The 17,175-nt window shown below is 41.6% G+C and overlaps 1 protein-coding gene across 7 annotated transcripts in view; it reads right to left on the minus strand.

Moving 5' to 3' along the window:
* Positions 1-17,175, minus strand: part of alg9 (ALG9 alpha-1,2-mannosyltransferase) — a 258,877-nt gene that overhangs the window by 234,207 nt on the left and 7,495 nt on the right. For all 7 annotated transcript variants that reach the window (XM_043676654.1, XM_043676652.1, XM_043676649.1 and 4 more), the window contains exons 4-8: positions 9,492-9,562; positions 9,060-9,148; positions 8,359-8,494; positions 5,959-6,046; positions 2,096-2,201 (exon numbers count right to left, since the gene is read on the minus strand). In XM_043676654.1, the coding sequence (XP_043532589.1) occupies positions 2,096-2,201; positions 5,959-6,046; positions 8,359-8,494; positions 9,060-9,148; positions 9,492-9,562 (490 nt within the window). The remainder of the gene's footprint in view (positions 1-2,095; positions 2,202-5,958; positions 6,047-8,358; positions 8,495-9,059; positions 9,149-9,491; positions 9,563-17,175) is intronic.

The raw sequence follows: 17,175 nt of genomic DNA on the forward strand, positions 1-17,175 counted from the left end.
CACCTGCCCTGCCTTATTTCCCAGGAGTAGGTCAAGTTTTGCACCTTCTCTAGTAGGTATATCCACATACTGAATCAGAAAATTGCCTTGTACAGACTTAAGAAATTCCTCTCCATCTAAACCCTTAACACTATGGCAGTCCCAGTCTATGTTTGGAAAGTTAAAATCCCCTATCATAACTACCCTATTATTCTTACAGATAGCTGAGATCTCCTTACAAGTTTGTTTCTCAATTTCCCTCTGACTATTGGGGGGTCTATAATACAATCCCAATCAGGTGATCATCCCTTTCTTATTTCTCAGTTCCACCCAAATAACTTCCCTGGATGTATTTCCGGGAATATCCTCCCTCAGCACAGCTTATCAAAATTGCCACTCCCCCTCCTCTCTTGCCTCCCTTTCTATCCTTCCCGTAGCATTTGTAGTTTCGCACAGTTAGTGATGATTCGTCCTCAGAACCACACTGGACTCAGAAAGCTAACCTACCCTTTCTCTCTCTCTCTCTCTCTCTCTCTCTTCCCCCCCCCCCCCAACTCCCGACAGTTTCTGCAAGTCTTGCTGAGTTTCTCCAGTATTCTCAGTGCTCAGATTTCCAGCAACCATAGTCTTTGGAAAAATTAAAAACTTCACAGATCCCAAATTCTATTTGTTACCCCAAGGTAGCAATATTAATTACTGGTTAGTGAGCTCAATGTTGGTGTTTCGTAACATGAGGGGTAAGAAATACATAAGCAATTGTACAGAAGTAACTAACAATTTTTTCCACCACCCAGGTCAGTCGACAGAATCAAAGTTAAATATCCTGTGGGATTCATCAACAAAAGTATCAACATTTGGGTATATCACCAACACCAATTTGGTGAGAATTATGCTCAAATGATTCTTGCTCCATTAAAAGTTTCATTTGCAGATTGCAGATGTGATAAGAAAATGATCTCAAACCACTGCACTATCCAGCCTGAATAAATGAGACTAAAAACTCAAAACATTTCCATCATTATTCAAGTTTACTTAATTGAAATTACTGGGTAATAAAGGAAAACAAAGAACGATGTATTAGAAATATACAAGCAAAATAAAACAGATCGACATGACTCCCTTGATGTTTAATCCCCTCCCTCTCTAACCTTTCCCTGACCTTGACTCTTTGATTTCACTCATTCCTGCCCATTTTCTTAAAGCCTATCACACTTCCATCTCTCTTCAATTCTGAAGAGGATTCATGTCAGGTGTGAAAATTCAACTTCCTTTCTCTTTCCACAGATGTTGAGTTGCTGATTTCAAAACAGCGATTCAAACAAAATAGTTTGTGTTATTTATTTAACATAGTTGTATTAAATTGCATTTTTTTTTTTTACAGAGAATTAGAAATCCAGTGAGAAGATTCCCAACACATTCAATCTGTTATTGCGAATTTCATGGATTATTGTAACCATTACACAGGATTGTCAGAAAAATTGGAAACAAACACAATGCTGGATAAACTCTAGTAGCATCTGTGGGGAGAGGAGCAGAGTTTTGCACAGTTAGTGATGATTTGTCCTCAGAACCATACTGGATTCGAAAAGCTAACTTGATCTTTCTCTCTCTCTCTCTCTCCACAGTTTCAGCTAGCTTTGCTGAGTTTCTCCAGCATTCTCAGTTTTCAGATTTCCAACACCCATAGTCTTTGGAAAAATTAAAAACTTCACAAACCCCTAATTCTACAGATTTGGCTTCACTTCATTTTTGTTCTGGTTCTCGTTTTATTTTAAAATGATGATTGAATGAAGCTTACAACATAATAACAGAAATGGCCGCAACTAATCAAAATTCAAACATTTCTGATTTTGGTCTCCTGCTTGATTGACCTTAATTTGAAATGGTAACACAAAGCAAGGGTCAAAATAGTTAGGACACACTCAATTAAGCTCCTTAAAGAATACAATGTCAAAACTGAGCTATCATGACTTTGTATACACCAAAGCCAAACTCACTGTGGCTCTGGTAAGAGACATCTCTCAATTGGTGCACATTGCTGTTTTTAATATTTGACCATATTTTGTAAAGAAACTTTCCACAAACACACACCAAATGCACACAGCCAAAAGCTTACCATAAATGTCAGGTCCGTGTGGGGTAAAAACGTTGTAAATAATTATTCTCAGGGGGGTAACCACCAACTTCCCATAGTAATAACTGTCCACCACAACAAGGGGGAGCTGCAACACAAACAAAGATGTCCTGATTTTTTTTAGTTCTGCGTTATCTGCAGGAGATAGGATTGCTCGCGGACAGCAGGACTTCACCTTTACCACAATCTAGCAAGAACAACATTGCACACTTTGCACTGCCATCAGCCATCATAAAGGCTCTTTGCCGACTGAAAGCAGTGAGGAGGAGGAGGAAGGAAATTATAAGTCCATAAGACCGTAAGACAGAAGAGTGGAAATACGGCCATTCGGCCCATCGAGTCCACTCTGCCATTCAATCATGGCTGATGGACATTTAAACACCACTTACTCACACTCTTCCCGTATTACTTAATTCCTTGAAGACGTTTAATGTCCCGGCCTCCACTGCGCTCTGTGGCAATGAATTCCACAGGCCCACCACTCTGTGAGACCTATGGGGCACTTTTTCACGCAGTGTGTGGTACGTGTATGGAATGAGCTGCCAGAGGAAGTGTGGAGGCTGGTACAATTGCAACATTTAAAAGGCATTTAGATGGGTATATGAATAGGAAGGGTTTAAGGATATGGGTCGGGTGCTGGCAGGTGGGACTAGATTGGATTGGGATATCTGGTCGGCATGGACGGGTTGGAACGAATGGTCTGTTTCCGTGCTGTACATCTCTTTGACTCGAGCTGAGGAAATGTCTCCTCATTTCCGTTTTAAATTGATCGCCTCTAATTCTAAGGCTGTGCCCAAGAGTCCTAGTATCTCTGCCTGACGGAAACAAATTCCCAGCATCCACCCTTTCTAAGCCATGAATTATCTTGTAAATTTCTATTAGGTCTCCCCTCAACCTTCTAAACTCTAATGAATACAATCCCAGGATCCTTAGTCATTCATCATATGTTAGACCTACCATTCCAGCGATCATCCGTGTGAATGTCTGCTGGACACGCTCCAGTACCAGTATGAGTTTCCGGAGGTGCGAGGCCCAAAACTGGACACAGTATTCTAAATGGGGCCTAACCAGAGCTTTATAAAATCTCAGTAGCACATGACTGCTTTTACATTCCAACCCTCTTGAAATAAATGACAACATTACATTTGCTTTCTTAACCACGGACTCAACTTGCAAGTCAACCTTTAGAGAATCCTGGACGAGCATCCCAGATCCCTTTGTACTTTGGCTTCAGGAATTTTCTCACCATTTGGAAAATAGTCTGTCCCTGTATTCTTTTTTCCGAAGTGCAAGACCTCGCATTTGCTCACACTGAATTTCATCAGCCATTTCTTGGACAACTCTCCTAAACTGTCTAAATCTTTCTGCATCCTCCCCACCTCCTCAGAACTAGCTGCTTGTCCACCTAACTTCGTATAATCGATGAACTTCGCCAGAATGCTCACCTCAAACACCATGGGCCCTTACCTCACTCTGCAGTCTCCCGTGAGGCATCTCATCAAAGGCTTTTTGGAATTCTAGGTAGATAACATTCACTGGGTTTCCCCGGTCTAACCTACTTGTTACCTCTTCAAAGAATTCTAACAGGTTTGTCAGGCACGACCTCCCCTTACGAAATCCATGCTGACTTGTTCTAATCCGACCCTGCACTTCCAAGAATTTAGAAATCTCATCCTTAATGATAGATTCGAGAATTTTACCTACAACCGAGGTGAGGCTAATCAGCCTATAATTTTCCATCTTTTGTCTTGATTCTTTCTTGAACAAGGAGGTTATAACAGTGATTTTCCAATCATCTGGGACTTTCCCTGACTCCAGTGATTTTTGAAAGATTACAACCAACGCCTCCGCTATTTCTTCAGCCACCTCCCTCAGAACTCTAGGATGTGGTCCATCGGAGTCAGGGGATTTATCAATTTTTAGACCTTTTTGCTTTTCTACCACTTTCTCTTTTGTAATGGCTACCATACTCAACTCTGCCCCTTGGGATATTACTCATGTCTTCCACTGTGAAGACTGACACAAAGTATTTATTAAGTTCTTCAGCTATTTCCTTATCTCCCATCGCGAGCCTTCCTGCATCAATTTGGAGCAGCCCAATTTCTACTTTTGCCTCTCGTTTGTTTCTGATGTACTGAAGGAAACTTTTACTATCATTTCTAATATTACTGGCTAGGTTAACTTCACATTTAATCCTCTCCTTCCTTATTTGTCTCTTTGTTATCCTCTTTGTAGTCTTCCCAATCTTCTGATCTCCCAGCGCTCTTAGCCAGTGTATAGGCTCTCTCTTTTTCTATGATACATTTCCTGACTTCTTTTGTTATCCATGGATGTCTAATTCTCCCCCACCCCCGGATAAACTTTCTTTTCTTTGGGATGAATCTCTGTACTGTGTCCTCAATTACACCCAGAAACTTCTGCATTTGTTGCTCTACTGTCTTCTCCACTCGGCTCTGCTTCCAATCGATTTTCGTCAGTTCCTCTCTCATGCCCTTGTAATTACCTTTATTTACCTGTAACACCATTACATCTGATTTTGTCTTCTTGCTTTCAAACTGCAGACTGAACTCTACCATATTATGATTGCTGCTTCCTAAGTGTTCCCTTACTTTAAGATCTTTTATGAAGTCTGACTCATTACATACCACTAAGTCTAGAATAGCCTGCTCCCCTGTTGGCTCCATCACAAGCTGTTCCAAAAAGCCATCCTGTAAGCATTTCATGAATTCCCTTTCTTTGGAACAACTGGTAAGCTTTCCTTTATTGGTCAGAGTATTGAGTACAGGAGTTGGGAGGTCATGTTGCGCTGTACAGGACATTGGTTAGGCCACTGTTGGAATATTGTGTGCAATTCTGGTCTCCTTCCTATTGGAAAGATGTTGTGAAACTTGAAAGGGTTCAGAAAAGATTTCCAAGGATGTTACCAGGGTTGGAGGATTTGAGCTATAGGGAGAGTCTGAACAGGATGGGTATATGAATAGGAAGGGTTTGGAGGGATATGGGCCGGGTGCTGGCAGGTGGGACTAAATTGGGTTGGGATATCTGTCAGCATGGACCGGTTGGTCCGAAGGGTCTGTGTCCATGCTGTACATCTCTATGACTCTATGACTATGACTGACAACATTATTCACCCAGTCCACCTGCATATTGAAGTCCCTCATGATCACTGGGACCTTGCCTTTCTGACATGCCCTATCTATTTCCTGGTACATCTTGCGCCCCTGGTCCTGACCACTGCTGCGAGGTCTGTGCATAACTCCCATTATGGTTTTTTTGCCTTTGTGGTTCCTCAACACCCACTTAGACTCCACATGATCTGACTCTATGTCATTCAGTGCCATAGATTTAATTTCATTCTTAAAAAACAAGGCAACCCTGCCCCCTCTGCCCAGCTCCCTGTCTTTTCGATAAGTTGTAAATAGCTTGGATGTTTAACTACCAGCCCTGAACCCCCTGCAACCACACCCCTGTGATGCCTACCACATCATAATCATTCACGGTGATTTCTGCTGTTAATTCTTCTACTTTGTTACAAATACTATGAGCATTCAGGTAAAGCACCTTAATGCTAATTTTCTTAACCTCATGATTTCCATCACCTCTCGGGAGTATGTCCTAAGTTATCCCTCCTTTTTGTTCACTCCTAGTCTGCCTCGAACTTAAACATAAAACCTGCACACATTATCCTTCTGAAAGTTTCTGGAGGAGCAGTTTGCCCACTGTCTATCCAAGAAGCTCTTTCTTGTGCGCATGAAGGAGGTGCTAACATAAAGGACAATCTACAGTCAAAAATGGGAAAAAACCTACTTTGCAAGTACTTCTAGATTAATCTCTTTGATACCTACCAGAAAGAGCAGCAAAGCCACTACTGTCCATATAATAAAACTCTGGAACTTTCTCTTCAGTACCACCAGGTCAAATGCTATTGGTAACCTAATAAGAGGAGAAAATAAGGATCAGATTTACAAAGCATGCACTAAAATAAGATTTAGGTGTACTAAATTTAATTCAAAAATACAGATCATAAAACTGATTTTGTCTAAAATAGACAGAGGGGTAAGGCTGAATGCACAGTACTTTGGGAAAATACACAGGTTATTTTTAGTGGGACTAAATGCAATGGGTTTGTAAGGAGACAGTAACACAGTGACAATGTTACTGTGCCAGTCATTCAGACTAACATGCTGGAGAAGAGTTCAAATCTCTCTGCAGCTACTGGATTCAACACATTAATCAAACAATTTGGAATAAAATGTTAGACACATTAATAATAATTATGAAACTATGGAAATTTTGCAAAAATCTTTCTGGTTCACTAATGTCCTGTATTCAGTCTGGTCTACAGGCGAGGCCAGGTGCATAGCAATCTGCCCTCAGAAATGGCTCTACAAGCCACTCCACAGCTACAACCAAACACCCTGTGGCCACATCTGCAGCTGCTCAAGAACTCCGTTCTCAAGGGTTCTTAAGGATGGACAATAAGTGCTGCCATAGCAATCCGTCCCACCCCAAGAACAAAGTAAATTAAAAGGCCCTTTAAAAAAAAGTAACAGGAAGCACTAAAAATATACAACAATTCTGTCCACATCTGCAAGAAGACAAAAGGTCAGTTCATATTCTAGGGGAAGATCTTTCTTCATCCAAGTCCCCTTGCAAATATGAACTGGGTCATCTTCCATTTCCAGTTCCAAATCAAATAGATTTTTCCTTGATCAGTCATAAAATTGTCTGCGGTGTTACAAAGAGCAAATGGCAACAATGGGACAGAGGGGAGGAAAAGGAGAGGACAATGTATTACAGTCGGTTTCACCCACATGAACAGATAGAACCTTACAATCCCTGCAGTGTGGAAGCAAACCATTTAGTCCACACCAACTAACTGAAAAGCATCCTACCCACACCTATCTCATCCCTGTAACCCTGCGTATCCCACGGCTAATCCACCTTGCCTGCACATCCCCGGACACTACGGTTCAATTTAGCGTGGCTAATCCACCTAGCCTGTACATCTTTGCATTGTAAAGGGAGGAAACCAGTGGAAACCCAAGCAGACATGGGGAGAATGCACCCGGGTCCCTGGTGCTGTGAGGCAGCAGTGCTAACCACTGAGCAACCGTGACGCCTTAGATAGGCCAAGTATTTCAAGTTGGAGACTTCCAATTAACACATCATTTTACAAGAAACATTGGAGTCCAAATAAAATCATTCAAAAGTATTATCATTTTGTTACTGCTCAACTCTTCCACTTCTTTGTTTCAACCTGGACGCTGGAGGCAACAGAGACAGACTGAGGTAAGACAGTGCACAGGGATCAAATTAATACCATGACGAACATTTGTAAATGTTCACTTGCATCTTTGCAACAATTAGATTTTCCAAATTAGTGCTTCACCCTCCCACGTTCCCCCCAATAATGTTTAATTTTTATTCCTTGGCATTTCCATCTTTAACTAACCTTGAGTTCACTGGTGGTTGGACCATTGTAATGTACACCTGCAGAAGTAATTCCTTTATTACTCAGTATTAAAGGTGACACTTGTTGTGTGACTTGCACACAGGATTTGCAAGGCCTTGCCTCCAAGGGCGGTGGAAGATTCAATGCTGATACTGAAAACAGGATTGGATAAATAGATGAAGGGGCAAAAAAACCTATTTACCCCTTTTCCATGTTTCTGTCCCTGGTCAGAGCTGCCTTTCTCTGCTCCCATTCACTGTTTATTAAGTTCATTAGATCTTGGAGCTGAATTAGGCCATTTGGCCCATCGAGTCTGCTCCCCCATTCGATCAGGGCTGATATGCTCCTTACCCCCATTTTCCAGCCTTCTCTCCATATCCCTTCAACCCATTACCAATTAAAAATCTGTCTAACTCCTCCTTAAATTTACTTAAAGTCCCAGCATCCATCGCACTTTGGGGGTAGCAAAATTCCACAGATGAACTTTTCCTCGTTGTCCAACAGGACAAACCTCAGATGGTAGAGCAATTTCTGGCTCGCTAAAAACTATATGATCCATAGTTTCAAAAGAGGAAAAATAAGAGACTTTCTTCAGAGTAAAGGGGAAAGACCTGGATGAACTAAATAGTTCTAATAAAAAGCCAGTACAGGCATGATGGCCCAATGGACCCCAAGTACGCTGTGCCATTCTATGGTTAAAGTAATTCCACAAGGATTGGTAGCTTCAAGTCAGACAAGTAGAACATGGCTGCTTCAGAGTATCTTGGTGAGATGTTCTTGATGTTCTTACCCAAGAGCTGCACTGAAGGGCCATCCCAAAATGGCTCCGGCTGCTACTCCCAGTATAGCCACAGCATTCTTATCCGTAAACCAGCCAGTCATTGCAATTAGAGTTGTGTTCATGCAGAAGCTACTGGGCAGAAATGCTGAAAGTGAGGGAGAGAGAAAACAAGAAGGCATAAAAAAAATCAATCATCTTAACACTTCACTGTTCACGACTGTCAAAGGAAAAAGCTAACAACATGAAGGGGAATCTAAACTGCAGGCCAATCAGAGCAATCAGGCTCCTAATCCCCAAACACCTTCACCTTCTTGTTCCTTGACATTTTTATGACCGGTTTGCCTCGTTAGAACTTTGCAGTTTGGAATGGTCCTCCGTAGCCTCAGAAACGTGCAAGCCCCAAATCACAACCCTTGGTATCAGTGACTGGAGATGTCTGCAAATAAGCAAGAACATGGAACAGAATCTTACCAGCCACTGAACGCTGCACTCATTGGCAAGAAAGTTGGGAAAACAATGCGAGGTCAGCCATTGGGAGATTCCTGACCCACAACAGAAACCATGGGTAGATGTCATCCTCAAATTGGCCAACAATTCCCCAGTGAAATACTGAGTAAGAAGTTGAGTTTTGGTTTGTTTCTTTCAGCACAACTCTTGGTCTTACATGTAACTTCATGCTCTCATTCCCACAAATGCAAGTCTTTACTCACCAGCTGCTGAGCAGAACATCCCAGTACTCAAAACCATGAACGCCAGCATTAACCGCCCAACATGGAGCCCAAACTTCTTGCAAACAGCTCTAGAATATAATCAGCATGAACACTTTCATTGATACATTATATTAAAACAATTAAAATGTTTTAAACCAAAACCTTTAAATATGCAGCAAGTCTGTCAGCACCCGGAAACCAGAGGTTAATACTCCGCATGCTGAATATTTGAGAGTTCTGACAGTCTATGTTCAAAACATTACATCTTTTCCGCATGAGCACCCAATTACCTGCTGGTTATTTTCCTGGATTAACCACTGGATATTTTTCCAGCATTCCCTTTTCTTTCTGGCAACTTTCCAGCAGTATCAATTCCTATGTAAATATCAAAACAGGAAAGCCATAGACTGATAGATAAATGCATCAACTTACTTGTAGAAGTACAACTCGCAAATGCAGCAGAAAAAGGCTAAGAGACATCGTAAGAAGTAGAAGACAAGTACCTGGGAAAAGAAGACCCTCCATGTTAAAGCAAATAAGTTGCAAGGTCAAACATCAACCACTAAACTAAAACCATAAAAATCAGTCTCTGCTGTACTTTAACGTCACATTCAGAGTAATGTAACCAAGGGCAATTCTATAAACTCCCCAAAATAAAGCAAAGAACTGCAGATGCTGGAAATCTGAAACCAAAACAGAAATTGCTGGAGAAACTCAACAAGGTTAAAATTTCAAATCCAGTGACCCATCTGCACAAAATAAAAGCAAATTACTGCGGATGCTGGAATCTGAAATCAAAAGAGAAAATGCTGGAAAATCTCAGCAGGTCTGGCAGCATCCGTAAGGAGAGAAAAGAGCTGATGTTTCGAGTCTAACTGACCCTTTGTCAAAGCTCTTTTCTCTCCTTACAGATGCTGCCAGAGCGGCTGAGATTTTCCAGCATTTTCTCTTTTGGGGACCTTTCTGCACAACTGCTCAGAAATGTTAATTCTGCTTTCTCTACACAAGTGCTGCCAGAACTGCTGAGTTTCTCCAGCAATTTCTGTTTAACCATCCTTTAAGTTTCTGTGCTGTTTACATCCATGTTCGGATGCCCTTAATTAGCTGTGACCTCAGTAATATTACAGATAAATCTTACTTGAGGAATGATATACTGGCTTTGGAGGCGGTGCAGAGGAGGTTCACCAGGTTGATGCTGGAGGTGAGGGGGTTACCCGATGAGGAGAGGTTGAGCCGCCTGGGCCTATACTCACTAGAATTTAGAAGAATGAGAGGGGATCTTATAGAAACTTATAAAATTACGATAGGGATGGATAAGGTAGGGGCAGGCAAGTTGTTTCTGCTGGTGGGTGAGACTAGAACTAGGGGACATGGTCTCAAGATTAGGGGGAGTAGATTTCGGACAGAGATGAGGAGGAACTGCTTTTCCCAGACAGTAGTGAATCTATGGAATTCTCTGCCCAAGGAAGCAGTAAGGAAACAGTAGAGGCAGCTTCATTAAATTTACTCAAGACACAGTTGGATGAGTTTTTGCATGGTGGGGGAAATAAGGGTTATGGGGACAATACAGGTAGGAGGAGCTGAGACAATGGATAGATCAGCCATGATCTTAATGAGCCATAATAGGGAAAGGGAGATTGTGCCGAACCTTAAGGAGCATGGGATCTAATCTTTAAAAAGCTATTTAGTTTCCAAAAGCAAGGCATGACACACAAATGGACTGCAAAGTATTTTTGGCTGCACTAATTAGTTAAGAGGAAGGTACGTTTGCTATAGTTTGTTTGTATTAACTGACTATTCATTACTGTAAGTAAGGGATGAACATGTTTAAAGTTGGTAGATCTTTAATTTTGAGCCAAGATTACAGTGCTTCTGTTTTCTGCCATTTAAGCAATGTGTTCTCTCCTGGCTTGAAGAGGAACACAGTTTAAACCAAAAGCACAGGACAGCAATTTCTGTATCAATATGATTACAAATGTGAAACTGAATTTAAAAATGTTGTTTTACAATGTCACCTTCAATTTAATGTGAAACAGAATGTCCTGGAATGGGGTATCGTGAAATCTCACTCTGTTTAGAGGTAGAGCTGAATGATTTGGTTAATATGAGAAAAGGGCCGATAGCTAATAGAAAATCACGTGATATCTTTTCTGCCAAGATATACCTGTGTTGCTGGTCTTTCTGGACTGGGGTTGAATGACTTAGAGGGGAAGACTAAAATAGCTACTGTTTTATTTTAGGTGTTGAGTAATATAATGAAGAAACAGATTCTCTCCGGATTCTGGTTCAAGGGATGGGACCTGTGGAGGTTAAGAACCCAGGAGGTACTGAAATGACTCTTATTGCTGGGAATCAGATTGAAAGTCCTTTTATCCAAACTCTGAGTATCCTCAAAGGACAGTGGAAGACAAGTGTCACAAGGAGGCGGGAGCCTGTTGTCAAGCTTTGGTTAGCATCAAATTAACGTTCAAGTCTACTTATTTACCAAAAGCATGACTTACAGATGTGTCAAATAGTTTGACAACATTACTTACTTTAGATTTTTAGATTAGATTCCCTACAGTACGGAAACAAGCCCTTCGGCCCACCTAGTCCACGCCGACACTCCGAAGAGTAACCCACCCAGACCCGCTTCCCTCTGACTAATGCACCTAACACTATGGGCAATTTAGCATGACCAATTCACCTGACCTGCACATCTTTGGACTGTGGAAGGAAACCGGAGCACCCGGAGGAAACCCACGCAGGCATGGGGAGAATGTACAAACTCCACACAGACTATACTTAAGAAGTCATAGACTCAATACAGAAGAACAGCACAGAAACAGACCCTTCGGTCCAACTTGTCCATGCTGACCAGATATCCTGAACTAATCTCTCGTTTCATTTTCCAGCAATTGGCCCATATCCCTCTAAACCCTTCCTATTAAATACCCATCCAGATGCCTTTTACATGCTGTAATGGTACCAGCCTCCACCACTTCCTCTGGCAGCTCATTCCATAAACACACCACGCTCTGCATGGAGAAGTTGCCCCTTAAGTCTCTTTTATATCTTTACAATATATCTCTCACCCTAAACCTATGCCCTTTAGTTGTGGACTCCCCCAACCCAAGGAAAAGACCTTGTCTATTTATCCTATCCATGCCCCTCATGATTTTATAAACCTCTGTAAGGTCACCTCTCAGCCTCTGATGCTCCAGTGAAAATAGCCCCATGGTAAATCTCCCCATAGGTAAATCTTTTCTGAACCATTTTAAGTTTCACAACATCCTACCGATAGGTAGGAGACCACAACTGCATGCAATATTCCAAAAGTGGCCAAACCAATGTCCTGTACAGCCGCAACAATGCTCTGACCAATAAAGGAAAGCATACCAAACGCCTTCCTCACTATCCTATCTACCTGCGACTCCATTTTCAAGGAAATATGAACCTGCACTCCAAAGTCGCTTCGTTCAGCAACACTCCCTCAGACCTTACCATTGTGTATAAGTCCTGCTCTGATTTGCTTTAACAAAATTCAGCACCTCGCAATTATCTAAATTAAACTCCATCAGCCACTCCTCAGCCCATTGGCCCATCTGGTCACGATCCTGTTGTAATCTGAGGTAACCTTATTCGCTGTCCACTACACCTCCAATTTTGGTGTCATCTGCAAACTTATTAACTATACCTTGTGTTCACATTCAAATCATTTATAAAAATGATGAAATGTAGTGATCCCAGCACCGATTCTTGTGGCACTCCACTGGTCACAGGCCTCCAGTTTGAAAAGCAGCCCTTCACCACCACCCTCTGTCTTCTACCATTGAGCCAGTTCTGTATCTAAATGGCTAGTTCTCCCTGTATTCTATGTGATCTCACCCTGCTAACCAGTGTCCCATGAGGAACCTTACTGAAGACCACATAGATCACATCCACCACTCTGCCCTCATCAATCCTCTTTGTTACTTCTTCAAAAAACTCAAACAAGTTTGTGAGACATGATTTCCCAAGCACAAAGCCATGTTGACTATCTTTAATCAGTCCTTGCCTTTCCAAACACATGGAAATCCTGTCCCCCAGGATCTCCTCCAACAACTTGCCCGACGTCAGGCTCACTAGTCTATAGTTCCCTGTCTTTTTTAATTAGTTAGTTTCTGTAATTTGCTTATATTGACTATTAGGTCATATTTATACATCATATTATATTGATTTTTGTTTATTTGGTATAGTACAAGCCTTAAATATGAAATCTTGCTTTGCAATTCTTCCAGTTGATGGGAACTTGTAATTTATTTTAAAATTATCAGTCTCTACTTGGATTGTAATAATAACTAATAGATAGTAATAAATGGAATAAAATAAAATTCTGGTTATGTCTCAGCTGGAGCTGTTTCCAGACACCACAGTTTAGGAAGGATGTCAAGATTTGCATCAGAGATTTCTGAGAAATATATCCAGCATTAGGTACTTCATGTAAAGTCTTTTTTAAATCACTAACCATCCCAGAAAATTGAACCACTGAAGTCCTTGGGGTGTAGGAACACCCACTGCCCTGTTAGGAAGGGAGCTGTGGGATTTAGACCAGTAACAGTGAAGGGACTGCTCTCTAGTCCCACATCTGGATGGTGTGAGACTCATAGAGGAGATACCACATTGACCATTGTTGTTTCTGATGCCTATTCCAATGCCGATATCAGTTTCGTTCCTTCAGACTTTGTACAGGCTTTTATACAACTGCTCAACTGGGTAATCATGAACCAGATGAGATTTTAACAACAATCAACATGGTTACACAGTCAGACTAGTTTTTAATCCCAGATTTTTTTTGAATTCAAATTTCATCATTTACCACACCAGCATTTGGGCCCCTGGGATTCTAGATTACTAGGATTCCTGATGAAGGGCTTATGCTTGAAACATCGATTCTCCTGCTCCTTGGATACTGCTTGACCTGTTATGCTTTTCCAGATTCTAGTTTACTAGCCCAGTGATATTCCCGCTTTGCCGCTGCATTTTTCCTGTGAACAGACTAAAGAAGCTGGAGTAGCTCTCCTTAGAACAGAAAAGGTTAATGACGTTTAATAATGATGTTCTATACTATGGAATTTGAGAAAACAAATAAGGAAAAACTGTTTCCATTAGGAGGGTCAATAACCAGACACTCAAATTTAAGATAATTAAGAAACCAGACAGGAGTTTTTTTTTGTCTTTCCACAGCAGATTGTTATGGTCTGGTATCAATAGACAATGGACAATAGGTGCAGGAGTAGGCCATTCTGCCCTTCGAGCCTGCACCACCATTCAATATGATCATGGCTGATCATCCTTATTCAGTATCCTGTTCCTGCCTTATCTCCATAACCCTTGATTCCACTATCCTTGAGAGCTCTATCCAACTCTTTCTTAAATGAATCCAGAGACTGGGTCTCCACTGCCCTCTGGGGCAGAGCATTCCACACACCCACCACTCTCTGGGTGAAGAAGTTTTTCACTGCAGAAAAGAAGCTGAAAACAGATTCAATAATCATTTCAAAAGGGAACTGTCTGCTGGAAAGAAAATAAATGCAAAGATCTGAGGAAAGAACTGCGACGGTACGACTGGTTTTCCAAAATGAAGACAAAAGTCTGCTGCAAGAAACCGTGATTTCAGAAACATAAGAACATGCACGAGCAGGAATATGCCATCTGGCCTGTCAAGCCTGCCCCACATTCAGTAAGATCGTGGCTGATCTTTTTGTGGACTCAGCTCCACTTACCCACTCGCACACTATAACCCTCAATTCCTTTCCTGTTCTATCTTTGCTAGTTTTGGCTAGTTTCCGGAGGATGCAAACACCAGATCCTAACATCATTCTGAGACATTATTAATGCTAGGCCCTGGTGTGGAGCCTGATTAAACCGCTGCTAAGGACATGAAGAGTGAATCATGTAGTGTCAGCGAAAAGCAAGACTCCATCTGAGGGACATGAGTGAACCAGTTGTACTCCCAACAATCTTGCAACTGTCAAGCTCATTTCTGTCCTGGTGCTGTCCAAATATATTTCATTCTCTCCCACAATTCATCACAATGGAATGTGAACGTGTAATCTCTAGGATTGTGAATATATCCATAAATATGTACAGTGCTGGGGAAGCCAACTCTAACAGAGTTTGGGCTGGTGATGGGTTATAGGAATATAACTGGAGTTCCAAGTCTGATCAAAATGCAACACCACCAGCTAGAATCTGCTCTCTGTTGTCAAAGAGCCTGACAGCATGATCTGGCTAGATTTATAGGTGCTAAGTAATCATTGGGAGGAGGCTGAGAGATAGGGGTAACATCACCAGACTAACAATCCAGAGTCTTTGATATCCTTAAAAGCACCATGACAGATGGTGAAATTTGAATTTTAGTGTGAAATTAAAAGATAGTTTAGTTCTAATTGTGACAATTTAAAGATTGCCATGAAAATTTCACCTAGCTCCACTAAAGTCTTTTAAGGAAGAAAATCTGCCACCCTCACCTGGTCTGGCCTACAAGTGAATCTTAACTGCCCTCTGAAATGAGCTATCCAAGTCAAGGGCAGTAGAAGGTGGGTAATAAATGCTGGCGCAGATGGTAACGCCTTACATCCCATGAAAGTATTCTTAAAAATTCAATGTAACTATCAATGAGGGGAGTACTGGAGCAGAGGGACTTGGGGATTCATATGCATGATTCTCTGAAGGTGGCCAGCCAAGGTAAAACTGTTGTTAAAAAGGCTTATAGGATCCATGGGTTTATAAACAGAGGCAAAGAGTATAAAAGCAAGGAAGGGATGCTACACCTCTACAAATCTGGGCACCTTATTTAAAGGAAGGAGATCAAATCCCTGGAGAGGGATCAAGGAGATTTACTAGAATAATACCAGGAATAAAAGATTTTAGATACAAAGAAATAGAAGAAAAATTAGATTTATTCTGCATGGAGAAGAGAAGATTACGTGGTGACCTTTCTGAGGTATTCAAAATAATGAATGATTTTTTCAGGATAAAGAGGATATTCTGTTTCCACGAGTTGGTTTATCAGTAACTGGGGATCATAATTTCAAGATTGTCAGCAAGGGAGCTATACGTGAGATGAGGAGAAACTCCTTTATCCAGGGAGTTGTTAAGCTTTGGAAAGTGCTGCCTGGGAAAGTGGTAGAGACAACTCCATGGGAGTTCTTAAAAAAGACAGCTGAATATATATTTAGAAGTGATTAATTTAGAGGGCTACAGAGAGAGGGCAGAAAGAGTGGGATTGGCTGGGTAGCTCTTTCGAGAACCGGTACAAACACAATGGATCGAATGGCCTCCTTCTGCACTGTAAAGTTCTATAATTCTATGCCCTGGCATTCATAAAACCCACAGCCTGCACCTACAGGAAAGATGAAATAATTAAAATGAATAGTGGAATACGGACATGAAGTTACACTTCAGTTGTACTAAGTGAAATTCCCACTAATCCGGGAGTCCGCATAGCTGCTCGAAGGGTCTGCACTCACTAATCAATGTGCAGAGTCATTGACGTCTGGTTCGGGAAGTTGCTACCATGTACAGATCTAAAGAGGTCCACACAGCATCAGGAAAGATGAGAGAGGACATTGGCACTAACTTCTAGTTAGACCCCTTATAATGGACCGTGCGCCATTTAGGCAACACAGCTCACATGAAATACATTACCATTGAGCACAGATCTGCCACAATGATATTGGGGCCTAAATATATCTTTTATTTATTCACAGAATGTAGGCTTTACAGGCTAGGCCAACATGTATTACCCTCTGGGCAATTAGGGAATGGGCAACAACCACATCGCTGTGGGTCTGGAGTCACATGCAGGTTTGACTGGGTGAAGATAGCAGTGTCCGTCCCTGGAGGCTATTGGTGAACGAGATACGTTTTTCCAACAATCGACAATAGTTCCACAGTCATTACTGGACTTTTTTTCTAGAATTAGAATCAGAATTCCTACAGGCCATTCGGCCCAGCAAGTCCACACTGACTCTCCGAAGAGTAACCCATCCAGACCCATTCCCCTACATTTACCCCTGACTAATGCACCTAACCTACAGATCCCTGAACACTATGGGCAATTTAACACAGCCAATTCACCTGACCTGCATAT

Source organism: Chiloscyllium plagiosum, chromosome 35 (genome assembly GCF_004010195.1).
Source record: "Chiloscyllium plagiosum isolate BGI_BamShark_2017 chromosome 35, ASM401019v2, whole genome shotgun sequence".
Lineage (NCBI taxonomy): Eukaryota > Metazoa > Chordata > Chondrichthyes > Orectolobiformes > Hemiscylliidae > Chiloscyllium > Chiloscyllium plagiosum.